General features: G+C 41.2%; 1 protein-coding gene across 1 annotated transcript; it reads left to right on the top strand.

The window, feature by feature from the left end:
• Positions 1-4,884: 4,884 nt before the first annotated feature.
• LOC121399626 (cell surface glycoprotein CD200 receptor 1-B-like) lies at positions 4,885-9,194 on the top strand. Its single transcript, XM_041581173.1, has 5 exons — positions 4,885-4,962; positions 6,351-6,644; positions 6,887-7,150; positions 7,698-7,788; positions 8,778-9,194. Exons 1-4 carry the CDS (start codon positions 4,911-4,913, stop codon positions 7,775-7,777), a joined length of 690 nt encoding a protein of 229 aa, XP_041437107.1. The 5' UTR covers positions 4,885-4,910; the 3' UTR covers positions 7,778-7,788; positions 8,778-9,194.
• Positions 9,195-19,613: the final 10,419 nt, after the last annotated feature.

A 19,613-nucleotide genomic window follows, 5' to 3' on the forward strand; every position in this document is an offset into this window, starting at 1 on the left:
GTAGAGGTGGGAAGTGCTGGTTAGGTAGAAGGAGACTGATATAAATACATAAGAGAGGAGATAGGGATAGGGTGTAATAGAGGTTGGTGGTGCTAGTTAGTGAGAGGCGAGAATGTGACAGTCGATTAGTTGAACATGAGAGGAGCGAAGGAGGTTAGAGGTTGGGTAAGGTTGCTGGCTTAGTATGAAGTCATCGAAGATATAACTGTAAGAGAGCGGAGAAGGGAGAGTTAGAGTTGGTGTGCTAGAGCTTAGGTAGACTGACAAGATGAGATAGTACACATGGATACCGAGAGGAGAAGGAGGTTAGAGGTTGGGGTGCTAGTTAGTAGAAGAAGATATACACATAGAGAGGAGAAGGAGGTTAGAGGTTGGGGTGCTAGTTAGCTTAGAATTAGAAAGATATACGCACATATCGAGGAGCAGGAGGTTAGAAGGTGTTGGGCGGCTTAGTCGTAGTAGATAGAGATATGACCACATCTGGAGAGAGGAAGGAGCGTGTTAGAGGTTGGGGTGCTGGATTAGAGGTAAGAAGACTGATATAATTGCAGACATATAGAGAGAGAAGGAGGTTATAGAACGGTTGGGAATGGTGCTAGTTTAGTAGAGATATGAAGATATACGCATAGAGAGATGGAGAAGGAGGTTAGGGTTGGGGGTGCCTAGTTAGAGAGAAGAGACAGTAGTCATAACACATATTCGGGAGGAGGGAAGGTTCGAGGTTGTTGCGGTTAGTAGATAAAGATATACGACCTAGGAGAGGAGAAAGGCAGGTTTAGAGGTTGGGGGAGTGCCTGGATTAGGTAAAAAGTGCATGATCTCACAACATAGAGAGGAGAAGGAGGTTAGAAGGTTTGGAGTGCCTAGTTAGTAGAGAAGAGATATACCTATGTGTATGAGGAGATGACAGAGAGGTGTAGGAGGGTGGGCGTTGTGATTTAGTGAAAGATGATGATAGCATCAGTCAGATGTGTAGCTCAGAAGGAGGTTAGAGGTATGAGAGATGGCTCTGTTGAGTGAGAGAACGAAACATGGTCGTGCGACGCGACAGAATATACAGCGAATAGAGAGGAGAGAGGAGTGGTCTTGTAGAGGGTTGGGGGTGCTATTTAGGTAGAAGCAAGGATGAATAGCTATCGCACAGGAGAGAGGATGAAGGAGGCGGGTTTAGAGGTTGAATTAGAGGTTGGTGGGGGAGAAAAAATAGGAGACTCGAAGGAACATATAAGATAAGATTTTAAAAACTGGACGCAGTAGATTTTTGCTCATTACACCAAACTACTTGGGTTACTTGGGTTTTTACCAGCCCTACCATGAATAAAAGCACTATGGCAAACTTGCAGACTTTGCAGCCTAGTATTTACATAGGCCCTTTGATTATAAGATCAGACCAAAATTTGTCAGGTTATGAAATTTTGAACATGTTTCTGTGTTTTTTTTTCAGTTATTACAGTTTTCCACAGTCTCACTCCCAGAGACCCTTTACAAATTACTTTGCCTCCAAATAATTTTTTTATAGTTCTTTTGGGGTTTTTTTTGTACTTTTTTGTAGCAAGGCAAAGACGGATTTAGAGACAGAGAGGAGCTCCTAATACGATAAAGGTTAGGCGACAACTGTAGCTCTCCCTGTGCGCGCCCACCCTTTTATGGACTTTGGTGATCCTCCCCCAGTGATGCAATGAGGTCGCAAGTGCCATGACGTCACAGCGCTGCGACATTAGGGGGTCTGGAACATTTAATAGATGATTTTTTTCCTGTTATCCAGGCCCGGGCCCCTAGAGCTAGGAGGGCCCTCGGCATGTGCCTAGGGCTCCTAGGGGGTAATCCGTCCCTGGATCAGACAGATGGTCTGTTAATCATCTGTATGATCATTGTGTATATGTGCTAATGTGATCATTGGTCAAATGTATTTGCCAACATATCTAATTCCATGCACAAAGTCCAAGTCAAAATTCAGTTCATTTTAGCCCATAAAGATAGTGAAGTATAGACAAATACAAGAGGTCCTCTGCACTCAACCTCAACTATTAAGGACAGTGAGACATTTTGTGCCTTAAGCTACTAAAAAAAATGCTTTACCCTTTAAACAAAACAGGGATTGTGTCTATGAATTTTGTGGTCACAGCCTCATTGCACCCCCACTTAAAGGGCATGTAAAGGCAAAAATATAAAATCCCATTTTTACTTTAATGAAAAAGAAACCTTTCTCCAATATACTTTAATTAAAAAATGTGTACCATTTTTATAAGAAACCTGACTGTTTGCAGTGAAATTCTCCCTTCATTTACTGCTATGGATAGGAATTGTCAGATGGTCCCTAACTGCAGGGAAACAATCATACTTATGAACAGCAGGGGGAGCCCCCGCCTTACTTCCCAGCAGTTTTGTCTGTTTCCCTGTAGAGCAGTTGGCAACTGTGTAGAGATTTATATTGGAATTTATTTTTGCCTTTACATCAGCTTTACTGTTTCCAGCTGCAGGGACAAAGATCATGGAGCCAGATTTAAACAGATAAATTGGGATTCTATTTGGAGGATTATTTTGCTGCAGCCACTGGTTCTGCAGAGTTGGAGAAAGTTTTATTAAACAATACAAAAACTATAAAATCCACATTAGATTACATGACAACACAGGACCCAGTGCAGTCTGTATATTCTGATTATTAATCAGTCTTGCTGTATCGGCTTCTGGCAGATATTAATTGACTTGTGCTGTTTTGATCATTTATGACGATCCCTAAGCAGCCCAGACCACACTGAGCATGTGCACAGTCTTGGTCTTGCAAAGATCTTTAAAAAAGTTACAAGACGGTGACCCCCTGTGGCCAACTTTGAAAGCATAAATCATTTGTTTAATTAGGCTTGTGGTGCAGTAAGTTCTTGTTTATGTTTAGTATATAAAATACAGCATTTCTAGCCTTCTTCTATTTTAGACTTTACTTCCCCTTTAATGGTTTAAAAATTAGTGGTGATCACAACTTTCCCTTGTTGGAGACAGTAAGGTGTCTTTAGTTTGGATATAAACTAAGCAAATTACCAACTGATCATTACCCAGCCTAGAAAGGCTGTAACAGGTTTGCAATTTTATAATCAACAAATATATATTACTAAGAAGAGAGTGGATTGTTTTTTTCCCAATGTTCATTAAGATACATGATCATGCACACTGCTAGCATTATTTATCTACATATTCTTGTTAGTTCTATAAGTGGGAGCAGCCAGCTTGGCTATGTTTGCTCACATGCATATGGAATTTTTTTCCTAAAATATAGTAAGTTGTAATAAAACCCTGTAATTTGGTGGACCTACTACCCTTTAGTGGTACTACTGTCCTGAAGTACGTTTACCTGAGTTTATTGAGTTTAGGGTTTAAAGGGATTAACCCAGTGAGTACAAACGACATAGGAATCCTGTAGGGCTCACACAACCTCTCAGAATTTCTGTAAGAACTCCATGGAAAGTCTGGTACATCTTGTCAAGGGTTAGGTAGGGGGCACTGTTGAGGTTGATGAGGGAAGGGCGAGCTGTATGTGCCTAAGGGAACGCGGCAAGGGAAGAGCAGGACCAGGGTAACGAGGGCGTAGAGTCAGAACAGGAGACCGGTGCAGACTGGACAGGACAGGGCAGATAGCAGGAGGACTGGATCTGGATAGATAAGGATCAGGCTAGGCAGACAAGATTCAGACACGAGAAGGAAAGATAAAGCAAGGTGCAAGGTAAGGTCAAGGCAGGACAGTGCAAAGTCAGGATCAGAGCAAGGTTCAGAATAGCAAGGAAGACAAGGCAGGGCAAGGTCAAGGCAAGGTTAAAGCAAGGCAAGATCAAGCTCAAACAGGACTGGAACCATAGTAGGAACAGGCAAGGCAAGGTTTAAAGCAAGACAGATCAAGGTCAAACAGGACAGGAGTAGGAACAGGCATGGCAAGGATCAGAACGAGGCAAGGTAACAAAGCAAGGTTCAGGGTAAGGCAGGATAAGGCAGAGAAAGGTTCAGACAAGACAAGGCAGAATAAGGAAGCTCGCTAGAGCAGGAACCTTTAACTAATGGCAATACCACAGCACTAGTGTAGGTAAATGCTCAGGCAAGGAGGGTGAGTAGGGCTGGCTTTAAATAAGGCAGGGTCAGCCCTGATTGGCTGACCCTCAACCACAGGCTGCTGCTGGGCTAGGGCTGCTAAGGCCAGGTAATAGATAGTGAGGAACTCTGCAGGCTGCTTACCTGACCCAGTGGTTAAGGTGCAGGGTCAGAAACCCAAAGGTCCCTTGTTCAGATCCTGACACATCTATTCCTTTGAAAAGGCTGAGGCCAGAGTAATGTTTCAGTACCGTCAAACTCCTACTCCAATAAGTGCTTTTCAGCTCCCTAAGTCATCCTCCTGCAACAAAGGAAATACAGGGTTTTAATACATTTCTGCCACTCAACTGAAATCAATGGGCTTCACCAACATGGTCATGGATAGCTTTGACGCCTAATAAAAAGAATAAATCAACAAGTGTCTCTTCATAATATCAAAGCAATTATTTTCTGTTTTATAAAAATGTGCCTTTGTATTCCAAAGGGACGTGCAATAAGGTCTTATAAAAAAACACATAGGTGTAGAACAAGTGGCCATATAGGCTTGGCCAGACGATTTTATTCCATAGAGGTTTCCATAAATTACTAACAGTGCCCAACGGTTATATTAACTCAATTTGATTACAGCAGAGGTTGTGTCTATGTTTGGTTCTTAACCAGACATAGCTATACAATCTAAACTGGGTTCTCAAAGCAGTTCTAAAAAAAGGATGAGGTCAGAAACTTTTATTTCCTTTTCAACACTTTACTTGCAAAAAAGGAAGTTGTTACTGAGTAAATTATATCGCCAGACACCAAACGCCCATCACTTGCACCTGCACAGGAGAAGATCTGAGATGAAAGACGGAGTTTTTGCTTTGTTAATCTCCCTTGTAATGGTGAAGGCAGGTAGGAATATTTCTTTGATCATTCCATTACTGCCATTGCAAATCGATACATTGATAAGGCAAGACATTTCTGGGTAAAAAATGATGCACCCATTTTGGTAAGCAAGAGGAGAGGAGGATGTAATTTGGGTTCGGTGGTGGCTTCAAATAGAACTTGAGAACTAATTGTATAGGAATGTATAGTGGTTGATCTCTGACTGGGGAGACTAAAATCTTCTTAAATCTTCAAATTAGTGCACCTATTGTGAGTAGATTATATCCTATCTTTCCAGGAGTTTCATACTAGTAGTATTGGTTTATTTCGCTTACCTCTGTAGAAGGTTGCAAGAAACAAATCCAATGCCTCAAGTTGAATCTCTTCCAGCTCCTAAGGAGTCCACCCAAACATTAACTGTCACTATAGTGGTTGTATTCTAGAAAGGAGAAGGAGGCTTCCGCCTATTCCTCTATCTATACTACATGCAGAACAGTGACAGTAGCACGTGAAAAGAATAAGATGAGTAAGCTTGTTTCCTTTACAAATTGCTATTAGTATGAATTTATGTAGATATCATGCCAGATGAAAAGGTTGCTTGCAGCCATTATTAACAACATGAAATGGTTACTGTATATTTTTAGGCACTGGTCACCAACCACTCGTACCTCTACAGAAAGCAGATAGTAATAAAGTTTTGGCCCTGTCTGTCCTTAAGTAAAAGTCTGTTTAGTCACCGACACTATTTGAACCTCTTCCACCTTCACAGTGTATGTATAACTGCACAACCAAACTTCCACTGTATTAGCAAGTCGCACCTACAAAACACTCTTGTGTCTTGACCCTTAAAAGATCTACACTCATATATTCATAAACATTTTGCCACTAGAACATTCATGGATCCACACTCATAGAGCTAGACCACTACACATGCATTCTCCCACACCCAGTCCATCAAATCCAAACTAAAACATGAAACAGTGACAGGGTTGGCTCCGTCATGGTAAAAAAAGACAGTCATGGTTAAAATATTGGAACATGGCCATTTGCTCCCCTAGATAAACCTGAAACCCCAGCTTTAAGCTTGGTCAGGGCGATGTTTGGGTTGAATATTTATTTGTTACCCTACATATTCTTGTAACTATGACTAAGTGAATGAGAGAAACAAATCTGTAACCAAATTATGGATCCTGACCAATGGTTGGACCTTCAATGAGAAGTCCACCTGAAAAATAACCACTGCATTAGATGTTTCAAGAACTTCTTGGATATCTATTTAGCAAGTGGAAATTCAAGGTTCCAATGTTAATACTCTTTGTCCAAACTAAAAGCTAATCATCATCAGCTAAAAGTTATGTTTGATGTATTTGGAAAGATGTTTCATTGGAGATGCCAACAAGTTATGTGTATTACAGATGTATCAGTGCTTGGTGGGGATACTGCTGTTCTAGAGTGTAAACACAAGACACTTACAGAAGACGCCCTCATAATGATCACCTGGAAGGCCAGTTGGCTTCACAACTCTCACTGTATTTATTCATTTTGGAAAGAGAAAAACCTGGAGTTCAATAACTGCAGCAGCAGGATGGGAATAAATAGCACCTCCTTCAGAATATATAATGCTAAAGTGACAGATGAAGGGACCTACGCCTGTGAACTTATAACTATCTATGGAACCTTCATTAACCATATTATTCTACAAGTGTTTGGTAAGGAAATATCTACAATACGCAATTCCTTTTAGCAATTCCTATTTTGTTGGGGTAATAGGCACTCAACCTAAAAACCCACCAACTGCTTGTAAACTCATTGAGATACTGTATGTGTTGTTTCCTTCAAATTTTCACATTTTTTTTTCTATGAGCACTAGATGGTGGGATTCCAGTTGAGTATAAATTCTCATTCCTCCCCATGGGCCACCTCCATTACAGTATTCTTCCTTTATTTTCAGTTCAGCCCTCTGTGACCCTGAGATTAAACACAGACAGGGTTCCTGAGTGCCGGGCACATGGGGGGAATCCAGCTGCAAATATCTCCTGGATCCCTGCAGCCGCTCATTCCATCACTACAGACACAACAATGCAATCGGATTGGACCTGGACCGTTACCAGTAAATACTGTGCAACAAATCTCAGCAGGGTGGAACTCACGTGTGTTGTGTCTCATCCGACATTTCTGTATCCTCAGAACAAATCCATGAATGTAGCAACCAGTGGTACGTAACTTATAATTACCATCCACTGTACAAATCACTTCTTCTATAAGTCAATATAAATATCAATAAATACATTCTACACATTTCAGTGGCTCATCTTCTATTAATGTGACCGGATATAATATAAGTGGAATTCATACCATGTTCTTAGATGGCTACTACCTGTGCGTCAGTTGCAGGGAATTGTGAACCCCAAAGATTATAGGAACAGCTTATAATTAAACTAAGAGTTGAGTATAAGGAGGACTTCAATCCACCATTCCTGAATTTGGTCAGTTACAGAATCCTTCAAAAGAGATTTGTCCTATTCATTTCAAAATTAATCTCGATTACATTTTTCCTTAAAACGGTAACTCAGCATGAGATGAGAGTTGGGACGCATGCAGCGTGTTGGATTGTAAATTGGCGTCATTTTTAATGCATTGCAGATGTACTGATGCTGCCTATAAAACCTATTGTTTTTCTATTACATTTTAAAGTGTATATTAATTATATAATAATAATATTCCATTTCCATTATATCACCAGCTCATTTTGTTTCCACCAGGTGTTCATTATATTTGCGGGCTAGTAATGCCTGTCACAGTCTTCATCTTCGTTTTAGGACTACTTTTTTGGCAGATATAAATGAAACCCAGGTAGGTTATGTTTCATTGTCAAATGTTTTCTGGCTCAAATGCCTTTGCTTTGTTATGTAACACCAGAACACTTCTCACAATTCACACAACCAGACTATACTTTCTGGTCCATCCAGTGTCCCATTCTTACCATCAGCCTCTTGTGACTCCCTAGGGGTAAGTCAGCCCCCCCCCTTTACAGCCCCAAAAAACATACTTACTAATTGTTCTGCAGTGGAGCTCCAACACCTTTCACATGTTTCTTGTCTTATCCCATATGACTACAAGATTTTCTTTCATCCAGGTCAAGGTATATCTTCTGCTACTCAGCAAGTCCATGTGTTTTAGAACTACTTATATTATTATTATTATTATTATTAATAACATGTATTTATATAGCGCCAACATATTGCGTAGCACTGTAAAGTAAATGTGATTATACAACTACATCACATTACATACATAGAACATATGGAGTTACATGCATCACAATCAATACCGGTACAAAAGGTGAGGAAGGCCCTATACAGAAAGAGCTTACACTCTAAAGGGAAGGGAGTACTACACAAGGTGTGGGAGTGGGCAAGATCAAATTAAGTGGGTGAGAAATGTGGTATTGTATGTGGTGTTGCGTTTGGTAGTTAAGCAGGGTGAGGGTAGGCTTCTGGAAAGAAGTGCGTTTTAAGAGATTTCTTGAAAGCAGAAAGGTTGGGAGAAATTTAGACAGACCATGGGAGAGAGTTCCAGAGGAGGGGTGCAGCCCTTGCAAAGTCTTGAATGCGAGCATGTGAGGAGGTAATGAGAGAAGAGTTGAGTAGCAGGTAAGTAGAGGAGCGTAGTAAGTGGTTGGGTGAGTATATAGAGATGAGTTCAGAGATGTAGGGTGGGGCAGAGTTATGAAGTGCCTTGAATGTCTGGTCATTAATTTGAATTTGAACTGAATTCTGGATTCGGTGCATCCCTAATCAAAAGTTTTTTCAATATCTTTGCTGTTCTTTCTGATTTTACAGAATAAGGAAGAGTTGGAGTTTAATGTAAATCAATGCATCAAAACTGGATATCTCAGGAACAAAAAAGACTAAGCAACAACAAAGGAGCAGTGATATTACTAAATGTCATCGGCTGAACGGAAGGCCATAGTACTGGCTGCAGAAGATATGCTACTACTTGGTTCTTTGCTGAGTAATGACCAGATATTATTGACTGATATTGTTGATTGACTGACTAAACCATTTAATTACTGAGAGTATCGTTGCTTCTTATGGAATAGTGGGAACATCCAGGACGTCACAATCAATGAATTTGGTAGGCTACAAAGAAATATTGATACTCTGGACCAGATAGAAACTTAATTTGTTCCTTCTTTAAAGGGGAACTATCATGTGCTTATATTGTTCAAATGTTTTCAATAAAATTCTAAAAATAAATTTTTATTGTATACATCTTTGTACCAGTAAGTGCTAACTTCCCAGTAATTCCTGTTTATTGTGTACTCCATGGGTCGCACACCTGAAATTTTTCAGTTCATGCATCCCTGGGCAGGTCCCACTTTCATTAAGGACCCCCATTACTCATAAGGATACAGGTACAATTATACATTGGGGTAACAGTCATTCAGCCAAACATCCAAGAATATGTAGAGCATCATTACACTAAATCTAACCCTAACTGACCTTCAAAGATGGGTTTGCTGTCATTTCGTATAACAATAATAATTCCTGTTGGCAAGAGGAGGACACAATGGGGCAAATTCACTAAGATGCGAAGTTGCGCCAGGCGCAACTTCGCCGCACTTCGCCGCACTTCGCCAGGTGTAGTTTCGCCAGCGGTTCGCAAATTCACTAAAATCCGAAGTTGCACACAGGGGTAGCGTAAGGTTGCGGAGTTGCGCTAGCGTTGATTCGCTATATAAAGCGAAGTTGCGCTAGCGAAGGCTAATTTGCATACAGCGCGAAATTCAAATTTCAATGGAGGAACACGTATCTGCACTACAAATGCCTAGAAAACCTTCAAATCTGCAAATAAAAATTTTATTTTGCCCTACACATGTGCCCACTGTCTAGGTAAGTTGCCATGAGTCAGGAAATGTAGGGGGGAGGAAGGGGAGCCCCAAAAATTTTCGATCTTATTCAGCCTATCAGCCATCATGTAGAAAACACGCCAGCGTTTTTTCGGACTTAGAAAAAATTTTGACTTTTTTTTAAACAATCCCTATCTACTCTATTGCACTTCGCCTGGTCTGAGGTGGTGAAGGAAGTCTAGTGTAAAAGGTAGCGTTCAGTACACTGCGCAAGTTAGTGAATTTGCGTAGTTTCGTCGCTAGCAAAGATTCGCCTGGCATAAGGTTGCGAAGTAACACTAGCGAAACTACGCCAGCGTTCGTTAGTGAATTTGCGCAGTAGCGAAAATGCCAAACGCTAGCGAATTAACGCTAGCGAATTAACGCTAGCGTTCGGCGCTTCGCGCCTTAGTGAATTTGCCCCAATGAGTGGTTTGTATAATCTATAGCTAAAATCAAATGTTCAGGATTGTTTGAAAATAAAATAATTATTAAGATTCAAGGAAATGCATCATCATGGGGTTGTGGTCCACACATTTCCTCTGTACTAAGGAAGCAGCACTGACCATGACCATCTTCACACATATTGTTTGCAGCAGAACATTTATGACGAAGACACGCTATTTACCTACTCTGATCTGTTTGGCCTTTATACAAAGGACTGCAGGTAAGAACTATTTCTGAGACATTTGATAAACCACACACATACTGTATAATGATATAATACACAAAAGCTATGAATATCTTGTAAATTATATCCTTATAAACGGTGAGTTGTAAAATATGAGGATATTAGAAGTTACCTCGGAGTTCCATGACCTGTATAAAAACACTCGGCCTTCGGCCTCGTACTTTTATATGGTCATGAAACTCCTCGGTAACTTATAATATCCTTATATTTTACAAAAGGGGGTACTTTATTCACTATATAACACAACAAAAATTAAATCTGAACAACAACAAAATGGATGAAATTTACCCGAATATTAGGCACCTGTCTAGTGCTGCCATTCCCTATGTCTGTATGGAACTGATGGTAGGGAAGGCAGTGACCCTTTCAAGTCTCACCCTTGTCTTTATTTCTATACCAATCCCTATTTCTGTAGGGGAATAAGAGCAGACAGTAACCCTTCCAACACTTTCCTCTTGTCTCTGTCTCTATATATTAGGCCAACTGCCCCATCCCACATAAAGATCCTGGGGATAAAGTTTGGGAGGGAAGACAATTGCAGGCTAAATTGGGATGAGAAACTGGATGCCGGAACAGCAAAGGTCCAGCGATGGAAGGGATGGAGGCTGGCCTACAGGGAAAGGATGAAGCTTATCAAGGCCTATCTGGTCCCTCTGTTTTTGTTTGTAGCGTACGTGTATCCATTGCCAGAATCTCTCTACGCCAGGGTCCACAGTCTGTTTTTCCAGTTGCTCTGGGGACACAGGCTGAATCCAATCAAAAGGGGGATAACGTACCTGGCATAATGGAAGGAGGGCGGTTTGGGCATGTTGTACCCAGGGGCTTTCATTGGGTCACTTTTCCTGAAGTTTAACTTTGGGGACTTGGCCCAAGGAAATGATTCCCTGTGGGAAGTCTGTATCAGGAATTGGGTATTGCCTTTTGTAGGAACATGGTTTCAAGGCGGTAGAATGAAGAGATTTTGTAGTACAGGGATCCCTCCCATCAGATCTAGTTCTCGCTCTGAGGATTCTGAAAAGGTGGGATGTCAGGTTGGGTGAGCTGGGCACATCTTCCCGAAGGCAGTTGTATCACAGGGTGATCAGGGACTATTTTGCTAAATGTAGATAAAGTGTGCTTGAAAAGCGGATAAGGCTCCTTGCAGCCCCGGGTGCAAGCCGTACCCCCTGCCAGGGCAATGTATACATGTAGCAAATAAAGCAGCAGCACTCCGGTATTTTTGAAAAATTGCAAAAACTTTACTCAAATACCATAGGCAACGTTTCGGGCTACACAGGCCCTTTGTCAAGCCAGGCTTGACAAAGGGCCTGTGTAGCCCGAAACGTTGCCTATGGCATTTGAGTAAAGTTTTTGCAATTTTTCAAAAATACCGGAGTGCTGCTGCTTTATTTGCTACAGGGACTACTTTGCTGCTCCTCTCACTTTGAGAGACTGTGTGGGGGACATCCTTCAGGAAAGCCTTCACTATCTTAATGGCAAGAGACTCCCCCCTAAGTTCTTTGACAACCGTTGGCTTTCACTCCAAGGGAAACTCTATGTCCGGGGCAACTTGAATTATCTTAGTATTGGCAGCAAAAATTGCCCCTGGGAGTGTGAAGAGGAAGAGACCCAGGATCACTTTCTGGTGAGTTGCCCTGTGACTAGAGACGTGTATGGTCAGTTAGCCGCAGCTCTTAAAGTTCCTGCCCTGAACAACTTGACCTATACAGAGTCAGCCTATGGGGTTTCTGTCAGGCAACATCTACTGGACTGTGAGACCCTTTACATTATCATTGCCTGTACATGGTACCAGATCTGGCAGCATAGGTGCAGGAGATCCTTTGGCTTTTCTGGTGCTACTCCTGATAACATTGTTAGGGAAAATCTGGCTCAGTTGAGTTTCCTGAAGGAAAATGAGATAAGAAGGTCAGTGGCTAATGGATGGGTGCACCTTCCTCCTTCATAAACTTGCCATCTTGTTATACGCTGTATGGAAACTGTTGTATTGGTATTAGTATTGTCTCCCACACTCTGATACTGCTCTCCTTTTATCCTCAGGGTGATGGCAGAGATATTGCACAGCACAATGTACGAGCAGAGATATGTCCTGGAAATTATTTATTTTATTCTTCATACATTTCTGGAAGAGAGTGGGGGAGTTTGGGTATTGTTTTTGTGTTGGGTGGTATAAAGACCATATGGACAAAAACAAGACTTTGCAAGTCTGGCCTTGTGAATTGGTGGTTTGGACTGTTGCCTATGGACAGAGGGATGGACTCTGCGGGCAGGAGGGTGTATGGGTGGGGTTGTTGCATTTTTGTTTTTCTGATATGTTACGTTTTGAATTAATGTAAGTGTATTTTTATAATAAAAATCTCTATATATTAGGTACCTAGTGCTACCAATCCCTATTTCTGTAGGGAAATGAGAGAGAGCAGACAGTAACCCTTCCAACACTTTCCCTTGTCTCTGTCTCTATAGGATGAGGAACATTGTTCAGCCAGGAGTACACGGAGAGACATTTCCTGTACATTGTTTGGTTCTGATTTGTTTTCATGCAATTTTGGAGGGAGGGAAGTATTTAACCAATAAGTGGGTGGCCCTCTGCACTCACCCATATCCATATACCAAAGGAGAGTAAGATATTTAATTATATATAAAGTTACAAAAAATGCCTTCCTCCTGGAATAGAGTGGGGATCTTTGTCCATAAATCAAAATATATAGAGATGACCAGCTATGTCATATAGGGACCACATTTTACCCACAGCTGTTAAATAGTGGATAATTGGGGTGGGAGATGATAATGGCAGGGGCCAATAGCTTTCAAGGCAGAACCATGACATCTGGGGGCAGATCAGTGATGTTGGGGGCAGAATTGTATTTAGTTATAAACTCTTTACCTTCCCTTCTTATTTATCACGTTTTGCATTAATTCACCAGATCACATGGGCATTACTGCATTTAGGAAGTAAGTGTCCCCATCTGATATTTGCATGAGTGGGGGGATAAGAATGTCCAATCAGTGACCCACCAGTTTAACTACAACTACAGCATCTTCTCCAGCAGCTCAAAGTGTACTGAAAATATATTACAAGTTCTATACATTTTTACCTACTGTACAGCATTACCCTACCATGGGGGCCCCTCATATTCTTGGTCCCTGAAGCATTCTGTGGCCATCCCTAAAACCCATGCATACTGAATCTCTGAATCTGCCATGTCAACCATTAGCTGGGGTAAAGTTTAAGATCCCATAAGGAGTTACAGGCATAGCATTTTATTGTTGCATTGAATACAAGTGAATTCTGTGTATTACAGGTGTATCAGTGCTCAGTGGAGATACAGCAGTACTGGAGTGTAAACACAAGGTGCCTACAAGAGACTCCATCATAATGATCACCTGGAAGGTCCGTCGGCTGGATAATACTCACTGCTATTATTCAAAGGCAGAAAACAAAAAGTTTAGTAACTGCAGTAACAGGACTGAGTTCAACAGCACCTCCCTCAGGATATATAACGCTACAGTAACTGATGATGGGACCTACACCTGTGAAATTGTAACTGCAGAAGGGACCTTCATCAACCATGTCTCTCTACAGGTGCTAGGTAAGGAAATACAATACACCATTTAATTACCTAATTCCTTTGTTATTTTGTAGGGGTAGCTAAAACCCAAAACCCTTTTAACTGTTTCCCGCCAGCCCCCTTGTCCTTTTCAACTGAACATTTAGCACTAGTGTCCCAGTGTGAAAATGAGTGAAAGTTGCCCAGTAGGCCCATAGATCAGATCCTATTTAACTGAAACATTCTTATACCCTCTAACATTACTATTCAAACAAAATAGGGGGGCAAAGACCATTTTTGGCCACCCTGTTATACATTGTAACATCTCAATCCTGCTCCGGAGTCACAACCTTTATTGGGGCAGTGATTTGGAAGGGTCCCAAGAAAAATGACATTTGTCAGGCATGACATTTTGTCTAATAAGAATCAAAGCTCCATTGATCTAGTTCACAGCCTGGTAAGACTTTTGTTCTGATTCTGGCAACACATTTAGAATCCAGGTTAATAATTAAAGGTGGCCATACATGGGCAGATCCGCTTGTTTGGAGAGGTTGCCAAATGAGCAGATCTAACCCCCCCTGATATGCCCACCTTGAGTGGGATCGGATTACAATGCTGGGAATGCAGACCTTCCGAGTGAGGACCAGGTCAATGAACCTACAGGATTTTTAAACCTGCCCAATTGACATCTGCCCGATTTTCTTCTAGATATCAGTCGGGGATTATACTGCAACTTCATCACTAGAAAGCGGAAAGCGAAAGATGGTCTTGTAACCATCGCAACCAAATTTTTTGCTAGCAGGCATCCCGTGTATAGTTGGTAAAAGGTTCCTCATGACCCTTATCAACACCCCTTGTTTTAGTTCCAGCATGCCCAGGGTCGGACTGGGGGGCCCGGGGCCCACCGGGACTGGTGTCCAGGGCCCCCCTCTGACCCCCGCTACCTAGGCGAATCGCCGCTCTGCATAATTGCCCAGGCGGCGCATCGCGCATGCGCAAACGGCGCGCATGCGTAAACGGCGCTAGACGCGCATGCGCAAACGGCACTGCAATGCGCCAAAATTTTGTTTATTTTTTTTTTAAAAAACAGTTTGGGAGAGGGGGTCTGGCCCGGCGGGGGCCCACTAGGGTCGGGGCCCACCGGGTATTTTCCCGGTATCCCGCCGGGCCAGTCCGACACTGAGCATGCCGCATATGTAGTATATAATATATGTGTTAATTTCTTCCCCAGACCACCTCCTTATAACATATTGCATCACATACTCAATGAGTCCTTTATCTTCTTTTTCATTTTCAGTTCAGCCTTCAGTGACGTTGGAGCTAAACAAACTTGGGGTTCCTGAGTGCCGGGCACATGGGGGGAATCCAGCAGCAAATATGTGGTGGACGGCAGAAGCAGTTGGTTCCATCAGTACAAACACAGCAATGCAGCCAGATAGGAGCTGGACAGTTACCAGCACATACACTGTAACCAGCAACAATGTCACCCAAGTCACTTGTCTTGTGTCTCATCCCACATTTGTACAACCTCACGTCTCATCCATCAGAATATCCAGCAGCACAGCCGGCTTGGGTATGTAACTTATTTGTAGGAATTTGAAGGGTTATTATAAAATAAAAAATGGTGTACAAAATAATTTTTTCTGATTATTTAACTTGTGTTTAGTTAAAATAACAAAATCATGGTAAATGTGTGTGTGTATGTTTTGTATCCTACAATTAAAAAGCAGAAGGCACTCAAGTGTAACCCCTTGCAATGCTGATGGTGAAACCTCCTTCCTCCAGCCTTTCTTGATGTCTGTTTGTCACCTGCAAAGTCTAGAAGTGCATTATCCAAATGTTTATGCTGCTCTTGACTTCATCTTCATACACATTTGATGCCTTTGCCTGTCAGTGATATTGTAACAAATAGCCATTTTGGGTATGCCATTTACTTATGGTAGATATGTGTGTTTTGGGGCTATATTCATATTTATGTGTTCTCCATTGTGCATGGGGGGGGTTGACTATAGAGTCAATTATTCCAGATAGATTACATTCCAAGTCACACACTTACCAGAATTAACATTTCAATGGGTTTCTTGGGGATGGAAGTGGGGTTGGATATTTGCTACTGGAGCCATAAAACTGATATTGTATGAAAAAAAACTCGCTCAACAGGATGAGGGCAAGTTGGGGGGTTTATCTCGACAACTAGTCAGTTGGGAGGTGAGCTGTGGGGGCAAGTGTCAGAACTTTAACAAACAAGGGAAAGTTGTGCTCACCACTAATGTTTAAACCATTAGGCGGGGGTGCAATGAGGCTGTGACCACAAAATTCATATAGACAAATACAAGAGTCCTCTGCACTCAACCCATTGTCCATATATTTAAGACATTGAAACATTTTGTCAAAGAAACCTTAAAGTGGACCTGTCACCCAGACACAAAAATCTGTATAATAAAAGTCCTTTTCAAATTAAACATGAAATCCAATTTCTATTTTCTATTAAAGCATTCATAGCTGTTGTAAGGCCATTTAAAAATCTCAGCTGTCAATCAAATATTGTCTGCCCCTCCTCTATGCCAGTGGCATAGAGGCGGGGCAGACAATTACTTTCACTTTCCATTCAGCACTTCCTACATGTCACTGCTCTCCCCACATTCCCCCGTTCTCTTCACCATTTAATTGTGTAACCAGGACATGGGGATGGACATCAGGTCCCCCATTCTGGTGCACAAACAAGATTCTGAGATGATACAAGGCTTGTCTTGATAACAGTGTCCACAATATGGCTCCTGCCTGCTTGTTATAATTATGAATTCCCAGATTGAAGGAAAACAAGATACAAATATTTTATATAGTGTAATTAAAGTTAATTTTGCTGAACTAATGTGATAAGATAGGATTCTGAATAATTTTTTTGGGTGACGGGTCCCCTTTAAGAGCAGGCACTAAATAAAGGCAAAACTTCCACCAGACAGATAAATTCAAAGGGAAGAGTTTATTGTGTCCACAGCCTTTACTTTGAATTTATCTGCCTGGTGGAAGTTTTGCCTTTATTGAGTGCCTGCTCTTAAGGTTTTTTGGTTTTGTCTTCCTGTGCTGAGGGCTCTGGGCGGTGCACCTGGGCCATTTCCTTTGTGTGGTGAGTTGTCATCATTTTTTATTTTGAGACCCTATTCCAGATTTATCATTGAAACATTTTTTACCTTAAGCTACTAAAAATGCCTTACCTTTTAAACAAAACAGTGATTGTTTGTCCTTATATTTCAATATATTTAAAAGAGAATCCAACCCTCTAATAAAAAACCCGTACCCCCCACCCCACGTAGACCTCCCTCCCTCCACCCCCCAGCCTAACTGCCCCACCGGGGAAATGCCCCATACTTTATACTTACCCCTCGGCAAAGATTCCACACAGTCATCTTCTGGGTCTTCGGTAAGCTGACTGTGCAGTTGGAGCAATTTGATGGACGGAATTTGCTGATCTCCCAGTCATCTTGCCGAAGACCCAGAAGATGGCTGCGTGGAATCTGTGCCGAGGGGTAAGTATAAAGTATGGGGCATTTCCCCGGTGGGGCAGTTAGGCTGGGGGGAGGAGGGAGGGTCTACACCGTGGGGTGGGGGGTACAGGTTTTTTATTACAGGGTTGAATTCTCATTTAAGCTGGCCAACTACGTCAAAGTCATGGCAGGTGTCACAAACTAGCATAAATGATGATAAAAGATGAGCGAGCAGACTGGTGTGAAGATGGGAGCAGGAGATAACCAGAAAGAAACTATGATGGGCCTGGTGATAACAAATCTTACAATATCATCTTGTCATTCAGATAATCCAAAGATGACATACTGTATTTATGCTTTTTTTTCAGAGATATTAATACATCCATCCCTTCTTCTCATTCAGGCCTTTTATTATGGGTGAGAGTCACAGTCTCCATCATTGTGGTTATTCTGGGGTTGCTCCTCCTTTGGATACTGTTCAAGTCTAATTGCTCATCATGTAAGTTCAACAATTTTTATAAGTGCACTTAACCTCCAAAATATTTATTCCCCAACTATGAACTGTTACAAAGAATTATTATACAAATTTTGTTCTGTGGGTCTACAAATTAAATTTATATAGGTATGGGACCTGTTATCCAGAATGCTTGGGACCTGGGGTTTTCCAGATAATGCGTCTTTCTGTAATTTGGATCGTCATACCTTAAGTCTACTAGAAAATCATATAAACATTAAATAATAGGCTGGTTTTGCCTTCAATAAGGATTAATTATATCTTAGTTGGGATCAAGTACAAGCGACTGTTTTATTATTACAGAGAATAAGGAAAATATTTATAAAAATTCAGATCATTTGGATAAAATGAAGTGTATGGGAGACGGCTTTTCCATAATTCAGATCTTTCTGGATAACCGGTTTTCAGATAACGGCTCTCATACCTGTACTACAATTAGGTTTCTGTAATGACCGCAGATGAATATAGTTGCTCATGGTTGATGGGAATGACTGGGATGGGTGATTAGGTTGAAAGATGGAGCACAGCTATTTGATTGGTTGATGATCTCAACCACACAATCTGTTGATCAGAGTATTAACTATGATTTTGTAGGCAATAATGTAGACTATATGCTGCTGGTTTTACTTTTGGCTGCAAATTAATATTGTCTTCACAATTTGCCCCTTTATTGGAGCTCCCCATTGGAGCTCCCTGTTTCCAATGAGGGATGGGTGTGTCCTAACAGTTCCTGCCAGAAGCACAGTAGGAGGGGACAGCCAATCACAGCCCTGCAGTCACATAAGTCAAGACAGGTTTCAGTTCCCAATCAGGTCAGCCTAGCTGCTTATTGGTTCCTGTCCTACAGTGCAGTGAGCTGAGTGCCGCTGCCCCCCCCTGCACAGCCTGGGAAAGGAGGCAACAGGAATATATATAAATACATGTTAATAATAATAATAATAATAATAATAAATAACAGGAAGTGGAAGAGATGGGTGGGACTAGTAGGGTTTTGGCAGAAATTTTCAATAAAGTAACCAGAAACACAACTTTTTAAAGCACATTTCATCTATATCTAAATGAGTAATTTGTTTTTTACATAAAACTTCTCCTTTAAGTTTGGTACACAATTTTCTTTCATTTTCAAATATTTTAATTGAACATAAAACTTCAGGTATATAGCAGAGTATTCTAAAAGATAACTAGAAAACTATAATCACTTGTCTCAAGCCGAATTTAAGAATGTGCTCTCATCCTATAAATGAGCTTAATTAATGTTAAATCTCAATTAATTAATTATATCTACCTTTACAAGGTCAACACATCTCTGAAACTGCAATGAGATATATTTCACATTAGAGTTGCATCATGTGAAAACTCTTGAATTTTGGCTTTGAAGACTTGAGGACTACGTTTCCTTTAAGAGGATTCATTATTTTTGTAAAGTGTATATAAATAGATATACTATAAGTAAAAATTAATCTTATGAATGCCCTGATTACACTGCTCTTTTACCATAATCTCTATTCCAAAAATTAGTATTTTATGAATCTGTTATTGAAGTTCACTGTGT

This window comes from Xenopus laevis, chromosome 2L (assembly GCF_017654675.1).
Source record: "Xenopus laevis strain J_2021 chromosome 2L, Xenopus_laevis_v10.1, whole genome shotgun sequence".
Classification (NCBI taxonomy): domain Eukaryota; kingdom Metazoa; phylum Chordata; class Amphibia; order Anura; family Pipidae; genus Xenopus; species Xenopus laevis.